The 14,583-nt window shown below is 31.8% G+C and overlaps 1 protein-coding gene across 1 annotated transcript; it reads right to left on the bottom strand.

Moving 5' to 3' along the window:
- Positions 1-1,000: 1,000 nt before the first annotated feature.
- On the bottom strand, positions 1,001-9,758 carry LOC110688041 (phosphoinositide phosphatase SAC2-like). Its single transcript, XM_021864710.1, has 15 exons — positions 9,121-9,758; positions 8,205-8,409; positions 7,956-8,121; positions 7,123-7,345; positions 6,649-6,725; positions 5,978-6,165; positions 5,804-5,901; positions 5,565-5,698; positions 5,025-5,442; positions 4,120-4,241; positions 3,893-4,006; positions 2,941-3,129; positions 2,104-2,280; positions 1,798-1,864; positions 1,001-1,564 (listed from the first exon to the last, which is right to left on the bottom strand). Exons 1-15 carry the CDS (start codon positions 9,325-9,327, stop codon positions 1,481-1,483), a joined length of 2,469 nt encoding a protein of 822 aa, XP_021720402.1. The 5' UTR covers positions 9,328-9,758; the 3' UTR covers positions 1,001-1,480.
- Between the last annotated feature and the right edge of the window lie 4,825 nt (positions 9,759-14,583).

The raw sequence follows: 14,583 nt of genomic DNA, 5'->3' as shown, positions 1-14,583 counted from the left end.
AGACAATTAACTATCTTAATATGTGGTAGCTAGAGACAAATATTATAAGTGCAAATATTATAAGGCTATTTGCCGATCCACGAAGAGCAAATATTATAAGTGCCCCAGTAGAGACTCATGGAGCCATATATATGAATAGTTTATAAAGTGTCTACTCTTCTATCATACTACAAGTATTAGTATGAGTGCAAAAGTCGGAAAAACGTCCTCATATTTTGCATTCCTGTATAAATAAATTAAAGATTACTCCGTATCTTCTAAATCCAAAATTTTATATATCGATATAAATACGACCTTTAAAGTTAAATATCTTTAATTTGAAACATTTCTACCAAAAGTGAATTGCAAAGAATATTAAATGGATTCATATAAAAATCTAATGACATCACGCACATACGAAGTAATAATTGATTGAAATATTATTTTATGCTCCCATTATATACAGTTTTTTTTTAAAAAAATACTTCGTAAATAAAATAGGGTAAATAGATGGTTAAAGTAGACTTGGCACCCTACCAAAACCCTTAAAACATCCTCAACGGCCAATCTTCTAGGGAATAGGGTAGAGAAAGATGAATGAATCTCCACCCAAAAGGCATCTAAAGGGGTTTGATCTAGGTCATGAATCCAAATTTTTTTTATTAGACAGAGTTTTGCTAAATTCAGGTGCCCTAAGTTGAACTAGATGGTAAAAAGAATGTATGATACTGGTATCAAAAGTTCTATTTTTATGTCATATCCTTTGAGTAGCACAGACTTGCGAGTTGCGACAATCATTTTCAGGGCCGAGGGAATAGGGAAGAGTGGTAGAGCTGCTGCTGCTGCTTCCGATCCGATTCATAAGTTAGTGAATCAGCCAGTCTTTGATGCTTTATCCACCGCTTACTATAGAAGATTCTTAACCAAATTAGCAAACAAAGAAATAGTTAGATCAAACGATAAAGATTTTGACATATATTAGAGCATCAATGGTTCAAAGTTTTAGCCAGAAAACAAAAGAGAAACAAGAAAACTTATTCACATTACACAAAACAAGTTGCAGATAAAAATAATACTACTAATTGCATAGGAGGAAAGAGCAACAACTTATTCGCCAATGATCAAATATGTACGGTGATAAAGCTATATACGAAATGAAACAGGAGAGACCCTAGAATGTCAAAAGGTAGCTGGTGCAACTAGCAAAAATATGTTAAAATTCAGATATTTACAAGAATAATGACTGCTGCATTATAATTTATACTGTAACTTAATTTGGTGTGGAGATAACAAGACCTCCAGTAAAAGAATTAGCTGAATTAGCTGTCAATATCGACTCTCGGTAGTTTCTTTGTTGTGCCATTATAATAGTATGATTAGTGCCAAGGCCTCTTCCTTTTCATTCCATCTTCTGATACTTATTCTGTTTGCACAACCCATATCCTTCGGAGGGGTTGATTCAAAAATGTTTGAGATAAAATCTGTGCAGTTGTAGCAAAGACTAAGCTAAGATTGATCCAAACTCGACCCAATGCTTGAAGCTATCAGGAAAATCTGCAGCTTTAGGTGCATCTCGCAATCTCCCCTGCAGGTAACAGAATCATCAGTACATGAAATCTTATCCACCCAATAAGCTATTTTTCAGACAAAAACAGGACAAGCCAGCCAAAATCAGATAGTTGCTCATATGACAGATGGGAAAACAGCACACAGGGAATCAGTACAGACAACAGGTCATCAGCCAGAATTATTTTAGAAAATACAGCATAACAATTAGTTAACAGAAAAGGCTTAAACAAGGATGTAACATAGACTGACCTGAGATGCATTATTTACAGAACTGCCATGCAGGGAACCACCAACTGGAGAGTTTACAAGTGAGGATCTGAATGCACATAGAAACCAATTTAAAGTTATGGTTGAGCTTTAAAAATGTTCATAACTCGCAGCGGTTATTTAGATTTAAAATTTCCTCCTTTTTTTGAAATATATGTAGTGGCTAAAAACAAATTGCTCAAAAAAATCAAAATAACATTAGGCTACAGAGCAAATAATATAACCGACACCACATACAGATTGCTTTTGGAAATTTCAAATGCAGGGAAAGAAATTCAAGGGACTTACATATCATATGAGTCCTCCTCACATGAATTTCCCGATGAAGAAATCCAATCAATATCAAGAATATCTGAACAATCAAATTCACTTCCATGTTCGATGTAACAACTACATTCACCTCTCATATATTTGGTCTCTGGCATATCTGTGAAAAGTCGACGGGCTGACATGGATGGAGTGAACCTAGAGATATAGACCAGAATCAAAGAGAGCAACAATATAATTTAGGAAACATAATCAACTTGGTCATATTGACAAGTATTTTATCGAAAAATTAACAAAATCATGCGCGTTTAAACATCCAATTACGTTGCATATCATGGTATTAAATCTCGGCCACATCACCACATCGTGGACACATTTTTCAGGATTTGAGCTTATCACGACCGAAATTAGGCCGCAACAGCTGCATTGCCCGCGAAAGTGGTTATGTGACCGCATCCGAGATTCAAAACCATGTTGCACAGCAATTAAACAATGACAAATTTGTGCACCTCAACTGAATCAGTGAATAGCATCTAGCAATTTCAATGCTCAAATCGTGTTTCTTAAATCAAATGGACGATTTAAGAAAAATATTTGAATGGAATTGATTGAAAGTGTAAGATAAATTCACATATTTTAGCAATCTCCATGGGCTGAAAGTGTAATCTGTTTCTATATAGAGAACTCCCCATTCACGCTACAGCTATTCAGTTTAATTTATGGCTAAACTAATGTGGTACTGAAACTACAAAAGGCAAAAGCATAAATCAAACAGAATAATAGATGTAGCTAGCTAAAATTCTACAACGCCAAAAAAACCCTCAGATTACCAGATGTAAGAAAGAGCCATAGCTTTACCTTGTATAAGATACATTAGCATCGCTGACGTCACAAGTTGGCATCTCAGGCGTCGAATCTGAAAGACCACTCTTGTCTTCTTTTAAGTCAGGTAAAGTATGGTGATAGTTACTTGCTTCAGCTGGTGTTGTAGGCGAAGGGCTCTCATACATAAGAACTCCATCCGACATAGACCTTTTCAAAAATGACCTAAAAGTAACAGAAGAGTGAGAACCCTAAAGCTGTTTTGACTTAAAATTCTATAGAATGATACTTCCTCTGTTTTTTCATTTTTATTTTACTTGCAAGACATTGGCACGCTATTTGAGGAAGTGATTAGATAAGGTAAACGGACAAAGCAATCTAAAAAATTTAAACCGTAACAAATTAACACTTTCTTCTTGTGGTAAAAATAATTTAATTAATTTGTCCGTTTACTTGGTCTAAAATCCATTTTCAATTGTGTGAAAAATGGTGTTGCAAGAAAAAAATAAAAATAGAGAAGGTACAAAAACCTAGAACCAAATTCAACTGTTACGGCTATCTTTATCTTAATTGAGTAAACACCTTGACAATGATATTTCAGAATCTTAATGCCAATAATTGAGATCATCTAACATTCTGTGTGTCTCAGATAAACAGTTGGGCACTCTAAACTAGACCATAAGCAATTATGAAATATCCCCAAGATCATTAGGTTGTTATGTAAGAGCCCACCATGAATATGCTCTTAAACAGCATATAAGATTATCAATCCATTATCAATGTACATGACTAAATTGATTCAACAGTTGTGTAAATCCTATCCTGTTGTCCAAATTGTCAGTTTATCATACAACTACAAATATGTTCTAACTTCTAAACTTGTTTTTGCTTTTGTTAATACGGAGTATTAGATGATAACTCTTCAGACCGCTTTTTGAGCAAATCAATGTAATCTTACAGCCAATGTAAGGATGCAAAAAAGGTATACCCAGAAATATCATCTGTCAAAGATGAGGTGAGTCTTCCAATACTATAGTGCTGATCTGAATCAAGTTCCCATAACGCAGGTTTACCCACTTCTGGTTGAAAGTGACCTAGGAACCTGATTGAAAAAGAACCTAAATTATTACCAATTAAGGAAGTCTTTCTTTGGGAAGAGTTAGAATAAGGAAAAATTTAAACACCGCAATAGTAATATTCAAATTAATAACTTACAGATTAATGGCATCTTGCTTTTCCGGATCCATGTATGCATTGTTCAAGTAACGCTGTAGAGTCCTAATAAACTCTTGGGATTGTATTGCTGCTTTCCAATGACCTTTTCGATCCGAGAATATCTATTAGCATCACATCACAAAAGAACACTGAATTTATGGGAGGTAATGGTGACATAATCCATAATAAAAGAAATGGAGACATCACAAGATGCTCACAAGTATAAAAGAATACTGATTTTATGAGTGATGATTTTACTATGCTTAAAATATGGGTTTATATGCGAGCTCTAATTTTGTTAACAAGGGGCCATATAGTATAGTTGGTTTTCAAGTTGTTTAATTAGACATCGTGCTTTACACCTGATAAATTTGGGGTTTATTATCACAAGTATGAGACATAAAGAAGTTGTAAGACTATGACAATCTCTATAGTAGACCTTTATGAGAAATAAAATTGTGTTACTTAAATTTTGTGTTTTAACTGATTCAAGCATATATTGTATTGATAAAGATCTCAATATTAGAATCCTTAGGTGATTGTAATCATATTTAGATTTATTTTTCTTTCCCAATCACTTGTAATCTTCCATCTCATTAATCATAACAAACACTAGATTCGGGTTTGCCCTATTAAAAAGGATTACTAGATCCTTATCAAATGAAGAAAGCAAACAACATAATAATTTTCCATCTCACTATTCATTACAAACACAGAATTTTGACAATCCCCAAGTATAAAATATAACACATTTCAATAACTTCATGAAAGAAAATTAAAACTTAAGCCAAGTTCTAGATCTGATAAATAATAAATTATTAATGAAACAAAGACAGAATTTTCCATTTTAGGAGCACAAGAATACACTTCATTTAGATTGGCAGTCATGAAGTTAAGAAACCTACCTTATTGTGCGCTGCAGATCCTCCATACTGCAGCGCAATTGTATCACCCATGGCCTCATAAAGCCCCATTAACATCTTAGCCAAAGTGTCATCGGGATCAATTATTGGGGTGGGATTGATACCAATTGCATGTAACTGATGGCCTAGAGCAATTAAACCATATGCATATTGTGCAGCATTTGTACGGTCTAAACAATCAATGCAGTTAGTCCTCAACACCCCACTTTGGAACCTTGTAGTCTTTGAAGCAGAATATTCTGTAATGTCAGTTGAATTCACATGCTCTGTAGTGGCATCAGAAAAGCCAGATGACAACTCTGAATTCATTAACGAAGGCACTTGGCAATAAAAGAATCCAGTTTGATCCAACGCATTCTCAGCAACTCTACTTAGGAGCATCAATACCTTGTCACCTTTACTGAAATGTACATACTTCCGATCAATATTTTTCCTCATTCACATCACAGAAAATACATTCATACTATGTTCCAAACCATCTGAAATTTGGGGAAATAAGAAAGAGAGAAAAGGTCAACTTACATGCTATATAGTCTCGTAAGATCCACTGTCCGAAACTTCAAGCGAGTATCCTTATCCAAAGTTTTATTGATAGAAGCAACTGCCTTAACAAATTCTGAATGGAGTACAGATTCACGAGGTTTCTTTTCCTTAGTCTGCAAGTAAATCACCATTACTTCAACCATCTGAATACTATCAATAGCTAAATTTGACAAAAATTAAGCAATTTAACTAAAAACAGTAAAAAAGTAAAGGCGCACCTTAATGAGATTTAATATGAATATCGGATTTCCATATCTGTCTACAAGATTTTGAAAATGTCGTCGAGTTGCTTCATAATAGGGGTCCTCCTTTGACACTATGTTGATAAAATTGTGTCACATAAATTATCATGAAAAACATACAAAATAAATATCTGTATTGAGCGAACATACATATGATGTCAGGTCTAAGAGTCATTCTTGAAGTCTCTTGAGACCAAAGAAGTGGAATTGAGCCCCTAATTTGCACAACTGAACTGATTTCCGGCATGCATGTACTAGGGATCTCTTCATAAACAATTTGCTCTGTTTCCACATCATTAGCGGCTCGACCTTTCTCATTGACACCTCGTTTCAAGAATCTGTCAGCAAAAGAAAAAGGAATTTTTATCCAGGAAATGAAAAGAAACACACATCTATTATCAATGCTCCCAAACTATAGAAAAAAGGTGGTAAGGATCAGGATTTGGATGAAAATTTTAGTGCATAACCTCACCAAATCAAGCAAAAAAATTTCTCATCGAAAAAATCGTGGGGTTATCTAATCTTGAAGAGTGCTCAGGTGTAGTGGCTTAACTTTTGTAATTAGAGCTTCCAATAAGCTACTTAGTATATTATTGATAACAGTTTCGTGAAATTCAAGTTGTTACAAGAAAGGCCTCGAAAACATGGATTAAAGGTTTTAACTATTGAAATTACGAAATAAATTAAATGCTAGGTTAAACATTTCCAAAACTAGCACATTTAAAGATGTTGTGACTTGCATATATTGGTAAGGATGTTTAAATGTACTAACAGTAGCAGCCTTTTAAAGTTATTTGCCAATAGTAAACAAACATATATACCTTGTTCCAGCATAGTGGCGTGATCTTCTTGCAATTAGGGTCAAATTGACAGTACGGTCAGACCTTTGAAATTTGACCTGACAAAATCACGATAGTCAGTACCATTTGAAATAACTTGATCTTACTTGCATATCCTCTATAAGAATGATAAGAATGAAGTAGATGGTAGTAGATGCCACTAATCACTATTCTCCATGAAAGAGGGAAGAATACCATTATATTATCAAGTGACCAATGGGACTTATAGACAATTCCTGCCAATAATATTAAAGAAAAGAAGCAACAAAAGAAAAACGGAAACACAAAACACTGAGAAATATAAGGACAAAGAAACTACTACACACTCCATTAGTATATACTTGGTTAGTTCATTACTAGTTACTTCGCGTATATCTCAACGGCCAAGCAGGTAAGCAACAATTATTTATGAAAGCTTACACAAGATAAGAAATCAAAGATACTAAATTAAAATACCTGTTTGAAGAAGCCATGTATCAATGCCACTGTCCAAACACTATTCCCAAGAAGAGTCCGGATTTCCCGAGTCAAATATGCATTCCAAACAAACATTGTTTCATATGGAAGTATTTTTTTCTGCTCATCACATAAATTCTTTTGGAGACTATGCATGATACGGTAGGAGTAGCTGAAAAAGAAGTCCTTTGTAATATCCACTGTGCCTAAGAGCTTCTTGTATCTAATGAATTTAGCAACAAAGAAAAAATGCAAAACAGATGAATATATATAGAGAAAAATAATAATAATAAGGGATAAAGGAGAATAAAAAGGGAGAGACATTCAATGAAACAATAATCCACAACAAAAAAGACAACATTAATCGGGAAGAAACTGTGTCTCCTTGTGCAACCTGACAATACCTTGTATCACTCTACAAGTTATCTTAAGATCAAAAGATCAATGAACTTTGCCCTCTGCATGTTCTGGATAACAACTTGCAGTCTATAGGAAAGGCATCTAATAACAACATTGTCTAGTATGTTTAATAATAGAATGCAAATGATTATACTTTACACGAATATTATACAAACAATGAAACGACACTACCACACTAGCTATAGAATAACCATCAAAGACTAACCAAATGAAAATAGAGCTTGCACCTCCATATAAAATGAAGTTTGTAAGCAAAATACACCAATATACATACTAGAAGACTAGACAATATGTCAAAAAAAGAGACAGGGGAATGACAACAACAAAAAGATAAGAGCACGATTCTGATAGAATATGCGTCTCTTACAAGAATAAGGTACATTTTACATTTACATGCAGAATAGACAAAAGACCTTTTTTCATTCTTAGAGTTAATCGAATCAAATCGAGCAGGAGAATGAGGGATTTGAATCATTTTTCTCTTTGACACGGCATATATTGCATGGCCGCAAATTTTCCCCACTTTCCTTCTCTCTGTTATAAGAATCATATAATACGGCCCCAAGAATTTCACAAAACCTGAATACCAAAGTAAAACAAAAATACTCAGTCATTTCTTCATGAAACAAGATCATCAAACATAAACCATGCAATATACTCACCCACAATTCCATAACATGTGGTGACAATTTTCAATCCACCAGCATGCTTATTTCCTTCATCTATCCTTTTCAGAATAACTGAACACTCATGAGCAGAGTATACTGTCGGATCTTCAAAAACAACGAGATTAGAAGACGCTAATCTATCAATCTTGAGTATCCTCCAGAACCTCTTACTTTTATCACTTCCCACCATGTAAAAGTTCTGCTCAACAACAAAAAAAGGTAACATGTAAAGATTGTGAAATAAGGCATAAAAATTTGAAAAAACAATAAACCCCATCCCTCATATCCAAGCTAAGTCTGATTGGATTTAGTTCAATTCATTACAAGAATCTGTTCGATCATCCTCGTGCATTCAATGAAAAACTGCAAATTACTTAACATTGCTGCCAAATGACCTAAAGACATTGTATTGCAATCATTATAAGCAGAATTGACAATCAAACAAAGGCAACAGGTTGAGCTATAAAAGGTCACATCATCATTAATTTATCGCAAATTCGAGGATAAGACACACGTAAAACAAAAAGGAAGATCAACTTCATCCCTAATCTAGAACAAAACACTCAGCATATGATGGTAGGACTAAAATTCTATACAGCCAAAAATTCATACAATCAACAAGCAATAATTGAAATCAATACTTCCTCTGTATCACCGATTCACCACACTCAAATTCAAAATTCATACCTACAAAATCGATAAAATCCTAACCAACAATAAATTCATTTTCACACCGTTACCATAAATACGTAGATGCTGATTATCTCAAATTACCAAACCATCACTTCCAAAAATCAAAATCGAACTCGAAACAAGCAATCATACAATCAACAAGCAATCAAACCACGATCAATTTTACATAAGCAATGGATCAATGGTAAATTAAAAAAAAAAAAGTCAAAATCAATACCGCGCGAGTTTCATAGAGTTTGAATTTCGCTAAATAATGTGAAGAAGTCGTCTCCAATTGCTGTTCATCAATTCCAGTATTTCCAGCACCAATCAACGCCGTTTTTTCGGCGTTGCTGCAATCATCGCCACCGTTGCTATTGTTTTCGTTGCTGTTGCTGCTACTGCTGTTGCTATTGCTATTGCTGTTGTTAGTTTCAGAACCCATGACTACTACTACTACTACTTCCGATCCCGAGCCGACTCAGCCCGGGTCAACTCAGTTGAGCATACAATTGAATTAACCAAACACACAACTCAAAACACTCTTTATCGTCGATTCTCAATCAATTTACTCGACGAATTCAAACATTATTATTCCAATCAAATCACAAATTAAAATTCTAGCAAAAACAAAACAAAAACATAATTTAATTTACAAAAATTGAATTGAATTGAATTGAATGGGAGTAATGGAAGCTTCGAGAATGAATTTGTGAGTGAGTTGGGAAATTGGCGGAGAGAGAAAGAGAGAGGAGAGATCCGAGTAGCAGAGAAATTCAAAAAGAGGCTTTTTTGAGGAGAGAGAAAAACAAAGGAAGAGAACTAGAGAAGAGAACAGATCATTGGAGAGAGAAGACAGACTATGCTGAGATAGAGAGAGAAAACTACGGCGACTACTGTGATACTACGTGTACCACATAATTATGCCCAAAACCTCTAATTTAATATTTCAGGATATTTTCCTTTTTTTAAAATAAAAAATAAAAAATAAAAATACCCTCCTCATATTATTGATTTATTCAAGTTTTTTTAGAAAATTATTTTGGTGAAGATAATACTCAAGTCTTGACAATTATCATTTCTTTCTAAATGATTTACTATTGACTATAACGTAACCCTAATAATCAAATACTCTATTTTCTTTATCATTCTAATAATAGTTCACGAGGTATATTAATATTAAAATAGGTATGATAAAAGATGACATTACATGATAACATAATACGATCTGAATGTGAAAAAGAGTTTAAAATACGAATTAATGTTAATGGTTTATGACCGGTTTAATTGAATGGGTCAACATGAATGACATGTCAATTCAAATAGGTGAAATACGTATTGAGATTCCCAACACGGATTCGACATAATTCAGCCTGCTTAAGAAAAATAATTAATAATATACGTAGTAATTAATGTTAAACCGTTAGAACAAGGCCAACTCTATATTATATGCAACGTGACAACACAGTATGACAGGAATTAGACACGAATAAGGGGTTAGTGTCAATGGTTTCTGATCATTTTACCTGCTTAATTACCCGAGTCGGATTAGTGTTGATGTTTTCCAACCCTTTTATCTTTGACATGAATACAAATTCAACCCCACATGACACATTTGCTAGCTCTAATTTAAGTTCAATTTCATAGTAGTTAAAAAAAAATAATAATAATAATAATAAAAAAAAAGTCTATCTAATAAGGGTCTAATATGATCACCTTATTTTCACTTTTTTTTTCCTTCAAAAATTTCAAAAAAATAAATAAAAATAATTCACTTGTTTTAGGTCTAATAAGATTAGATAAGCTCATTTAAGTTTAAGTAAGATAAGTTCAGGAAAAATAAGTTTTGATAAGGTTACCAAATACAAATTACAACTAAAATAAGTTTTAATAAGTTTAATTAAATTCAGTTAAGTTATGAAAAGTGAAAATAAATAGTATGCACCCAAACTCGAAAAGAATTAATTTGTAAGATGTTGCAAAACAAACTCGCTTAAAATAAATGTTTTAAAAAACCCGGTCTACAATAATTTACTGTATGACAAGAAGAAAAAGGAAAGAGATATGGGTAACTTTTGTGACATTATGGATAACTTTTGATAGTTTATGGGCAATTTTTTATTGTTTGAGTGTAATTTTGCGAGAATAAAATAAAGTAATTGGGTAATATGGGTAACTTTTAATAGTTTAAGGGTAATTTTGTGAGAATAATAGTAACTGGGTAATATGGTTAACTTTTGATAATTTAAGGGTAATTTTGTGAGAATAATAGTAACTAGATAACATGGATAACTTTTGATGGTTTAAGGGTAATTTTGTGTGAATAAAAGTAGCTGGGTAATAAGGGTAACTTTTGATAGTTTAAAGTAATTTGGTGAGAATAAAAGAAGCTGGATAATAAGGGTAGCTTTTATAGGACCAATCAAGGGTAACTTTTGGGATAATATGAGTGACTTTTGGTTTACATTAACCGAATGTACAATAAATTTATTGTACACCCGATGTATGCAAAAACTTTTGTAACTTGTTTAATAAATTAAAATAACACGCTTTATAATAAGTTGTAACTCTTCTAACTCATACAAATTAGACATTGTGACTGTTTGAAAAATCAAGATACTCCTTAAAATAATACTCCCTCCGTTGTTAAATACTTGCTCCACTTTTCATTTCTAGTCGTTTTTAAACACTTGCTCCATTTCCTTATTTGAAATTTTTTATAATATTTAATTCATTTCTCTCAACTAGTGGAACCAACATAAATTATATTTTATTAATTTCATATTCTCTTTCCTCCAATTCAATCAACTATTTTTGCTTTTTACAATTTTTTATTCTTCTACCAACCCCACTACCTCCATATTTTATTACTTTCTTCAATTTCTCCTAAAACTCCGCGCATGGAGAAATGGAGCAAGTATTTAAAAACGGAGGGAGTAATATTCTGTAAAAATAATAATTTTAGTTCAGTAGAATTAAGTTTTAATTCGTAAAAATCAATAACTTTAAACAATAAATATAATAGAGAATCAATAAAATGAAGTATGCTTAAATTAATTTGAGTTAATTATATACAAGTATGTACTAATTAGAAAGTTTGCAAAGGGGAAGGGTTCAAACTTTGTTGGTGTCAAGTTTTTCCAAAGATTATATTTTTATGTTGTGTAAATAAGGTGATAAATATAAAAAGGAAAAGGCGTTAATGATTGCGTTTACTTGGATGTGAACCCGTGTATTAAAAAATTAAAATGGTGTTTTGCTTAGCTCATTATGCCGACGATTTAATAGTAAAAAAAACGTTTTAACACGTTTTGACTTCTTCTTACTAATGTTTGATTGGAACTTTAGAAGGTTGTATGACATGGCTACGCAACAATGTTTGCTTATATTGTAGAGTATTGTTTTAGGGTGTGTTTTATTCACTTGATTTTACTTATCTGAATTTATCTTATTTTATTTGAATTTATTTAAATTTATTAGACCTTATTAAAACTTATTTTACTAGTAATTTATACTTAGGTAACCCTTATCAAAACTTATTTTTCCTTAACTGAACTTATTACACCTGAAATAAGTGAAAATAAGACGAACAGAATAGACCCTTAATCTATCAATTTATTAAGTTTATTAAAATTGGTTACTGTAACTTAGCTATAATAATAATAATAATAATAATAATAATAATAATAACAATAATTTTTTTAACTATATCGAATTATAATTCAACACAATTGAGCTTATTATATTGGTAAAGTGAACTAGTAATTAGGTTGTGTTTTAATCCCGATTTTCAATTTTGAAATTTTATTAAACCTAAAGTGAACTAATTAAAGAAAAAAATAGAGTAAATGTCAAATTTATGAATATATGTTCATTATAATCTTTGTCAATATATTTAAAAATAGAGTAATTAGGTTGTTTTATTGATATTTCTTATAATATACTCCCCCTGTCCCTTTATTTTTGCTCCATTGCTATTTTTTGAATCAAATTTTGAAAACTTTGACCATAATTTACCGTTAATCTATAAAAGATAATATAGTCATGAGTGGTCTTGTTAGATTCGTCTCATTGTATATTTTATTAATATCATGTTTTTATAATTTTTACGTATATGAAAATAAAGATCTAGATGTTTTAAGACGCGTCTGGAAGACCGCGCACAGTCAAATGGGCCAAAAAAATAAGGATAGAGGGAGTATATTATAAGAAATATCAATAAAACCTCTTACATGTGATATACAAATCTCATATTGTCAATAACTTGTACTCGTACTTTAGTTTATGTCATTAAAATCTGTTATAGAAAAATTAAGCATAAAGCTGTATTTTTCTTAATTATCAAATTTCAATAAATAAAAAAATATATATGGGTTTTTATGTGATAGAAAATCTAGGTGTTGTTTTGTTATTTTTTATAGTTCGTGATTCTTGGGTGGATTATCTTTTAATTTTAACGTTGATATATATTGATTGTGATACTCTTTGAAGTATATATTTTACTTATTGTTTACTTAAATTGGAACTCACTTTTATAGTAGCTTTTTTACATGGACTTATAAAATGTGTCCACTTATTTATTTATTTATTTATTAATAATTTATAATCTCTATAAGTCAAATTTTAAAAGCGGCAACTTATGTCATATATTTCTTTTTATGTTATAGAGAATTTTCTATTGATAAATTTATTGTATGCAAATTAAAGATTGATAAATGTTTACAATACATAAATTTATTAGGATATTTAACTAACAATAGTATTAAAACAAAAAGTCATTTTGACAAAATCTTACAAGTATATATTTTCTCCAAAACCAAAAGCTAGTTAGCATACATGAGATAATGAGAAGTATACTTCAATTTGATGTTGTAAAATGGAAAGTGATGCATCTAAAATGTAATTGATAGACGGGGCCTAGGCCACACCCGCTACGAGTGCCCACTTTATATGACCAATCAAGGAAGTTCCACCTGAAAACCATATGGTAATGAAGGGAGTAGCCTCTTAACCTTATAAAGTGGAAACGACTTTCATATTTCTTCAATGTGGGATACACTTCCCAACACTTTTACACTTTGTTAATGTAGAACAACACTTTCAGTCACATGTGAATTTATTCATGGGCTCAATAGTAATCAAAATCAAAAGTGGAATACGGCTACCTACCCAATGAGACATTTTTGTAGATACAGTAAAATAAGTGCATGTTTGCATGCTATAGATCCAAACAACTTGTTTGAAACATAATATGAACTAAAAATAGAAAATTATAAATTATAAATACTACTATCAATAAAGTAAATTGGACATTTTGGTACAAAATGAGTACTTAATTAAGTTCACACTAATACCATTTTTAGCATAAAAAGTGAAAGAGGTATGCTATAAAACAAATAGGCAGGCAGTAGATCCAAGCAACTTGTTTCGGACAAAACTTTACCTAAAAATAGAACATGCTACAATCATAATTAGCTAGCCTACGAATCTTACCAATTACAGGAGTGAGGAATATAGAAAATGAGAAAGATGATATTCATGTTTCCATTACTATGTCATTTAAGTAACGTCAATTCAATATTAAGGTCTTGTTTGGTTGACATGCAAATTAAATTCCCATAGAAAATTGCAATTCATGGGAAGTTATTTCCCTAATGAAATTCTTAGGAATTTCCTTAATTTGTTTGGTTGGCAATGTGGG

The sequence above is a fragment of the Chenopodium quinoa genome, unplaced genomic scaffold (genome assembly GCF_001683475.1).
Source record: "Chenopodium quinoa cultivar QQ74 unplaced genomic scaffold, ASM168347v1, whole genome shotgun sequence".
In the NCBI taxonomy this organism is placed as follows: Eukaryota; Viridiplantae; Streptophyta; class Magnoliopsida; order Caryophyllales; family Amaranthaceae; genus Chenopodium; species Chenopodium quinoa.
The sequence above is the reverse complement of the archived record's forward strand: the minus strand, read 5'-3'. Positions and strand labels throughout refer to the sequence as shown.

Coding starts and splice junctions, on each gene's coding strand:
- LOC110688041 (XM_021864710.1), bottom strand. CDS start 9,327: ATGGGTTCTGAAACTAACAACAGCAATAGCAATAGCAACAGCAGTAGC. Junction 8,410..9,120: donor AACTCTATGAAACTCGCGCG/GTATTGATTTTG, acceptor GTTGTTGAGCAG/AACTTTTACATGGTGGGAAG. Junction 7,346..7,955: donor AACTCTAAGAATGAAAAAAG/GTCTTTTGTCTA, acceptor TAAATTCATTAG/ATACAAGAAGCTCTTAGGCA.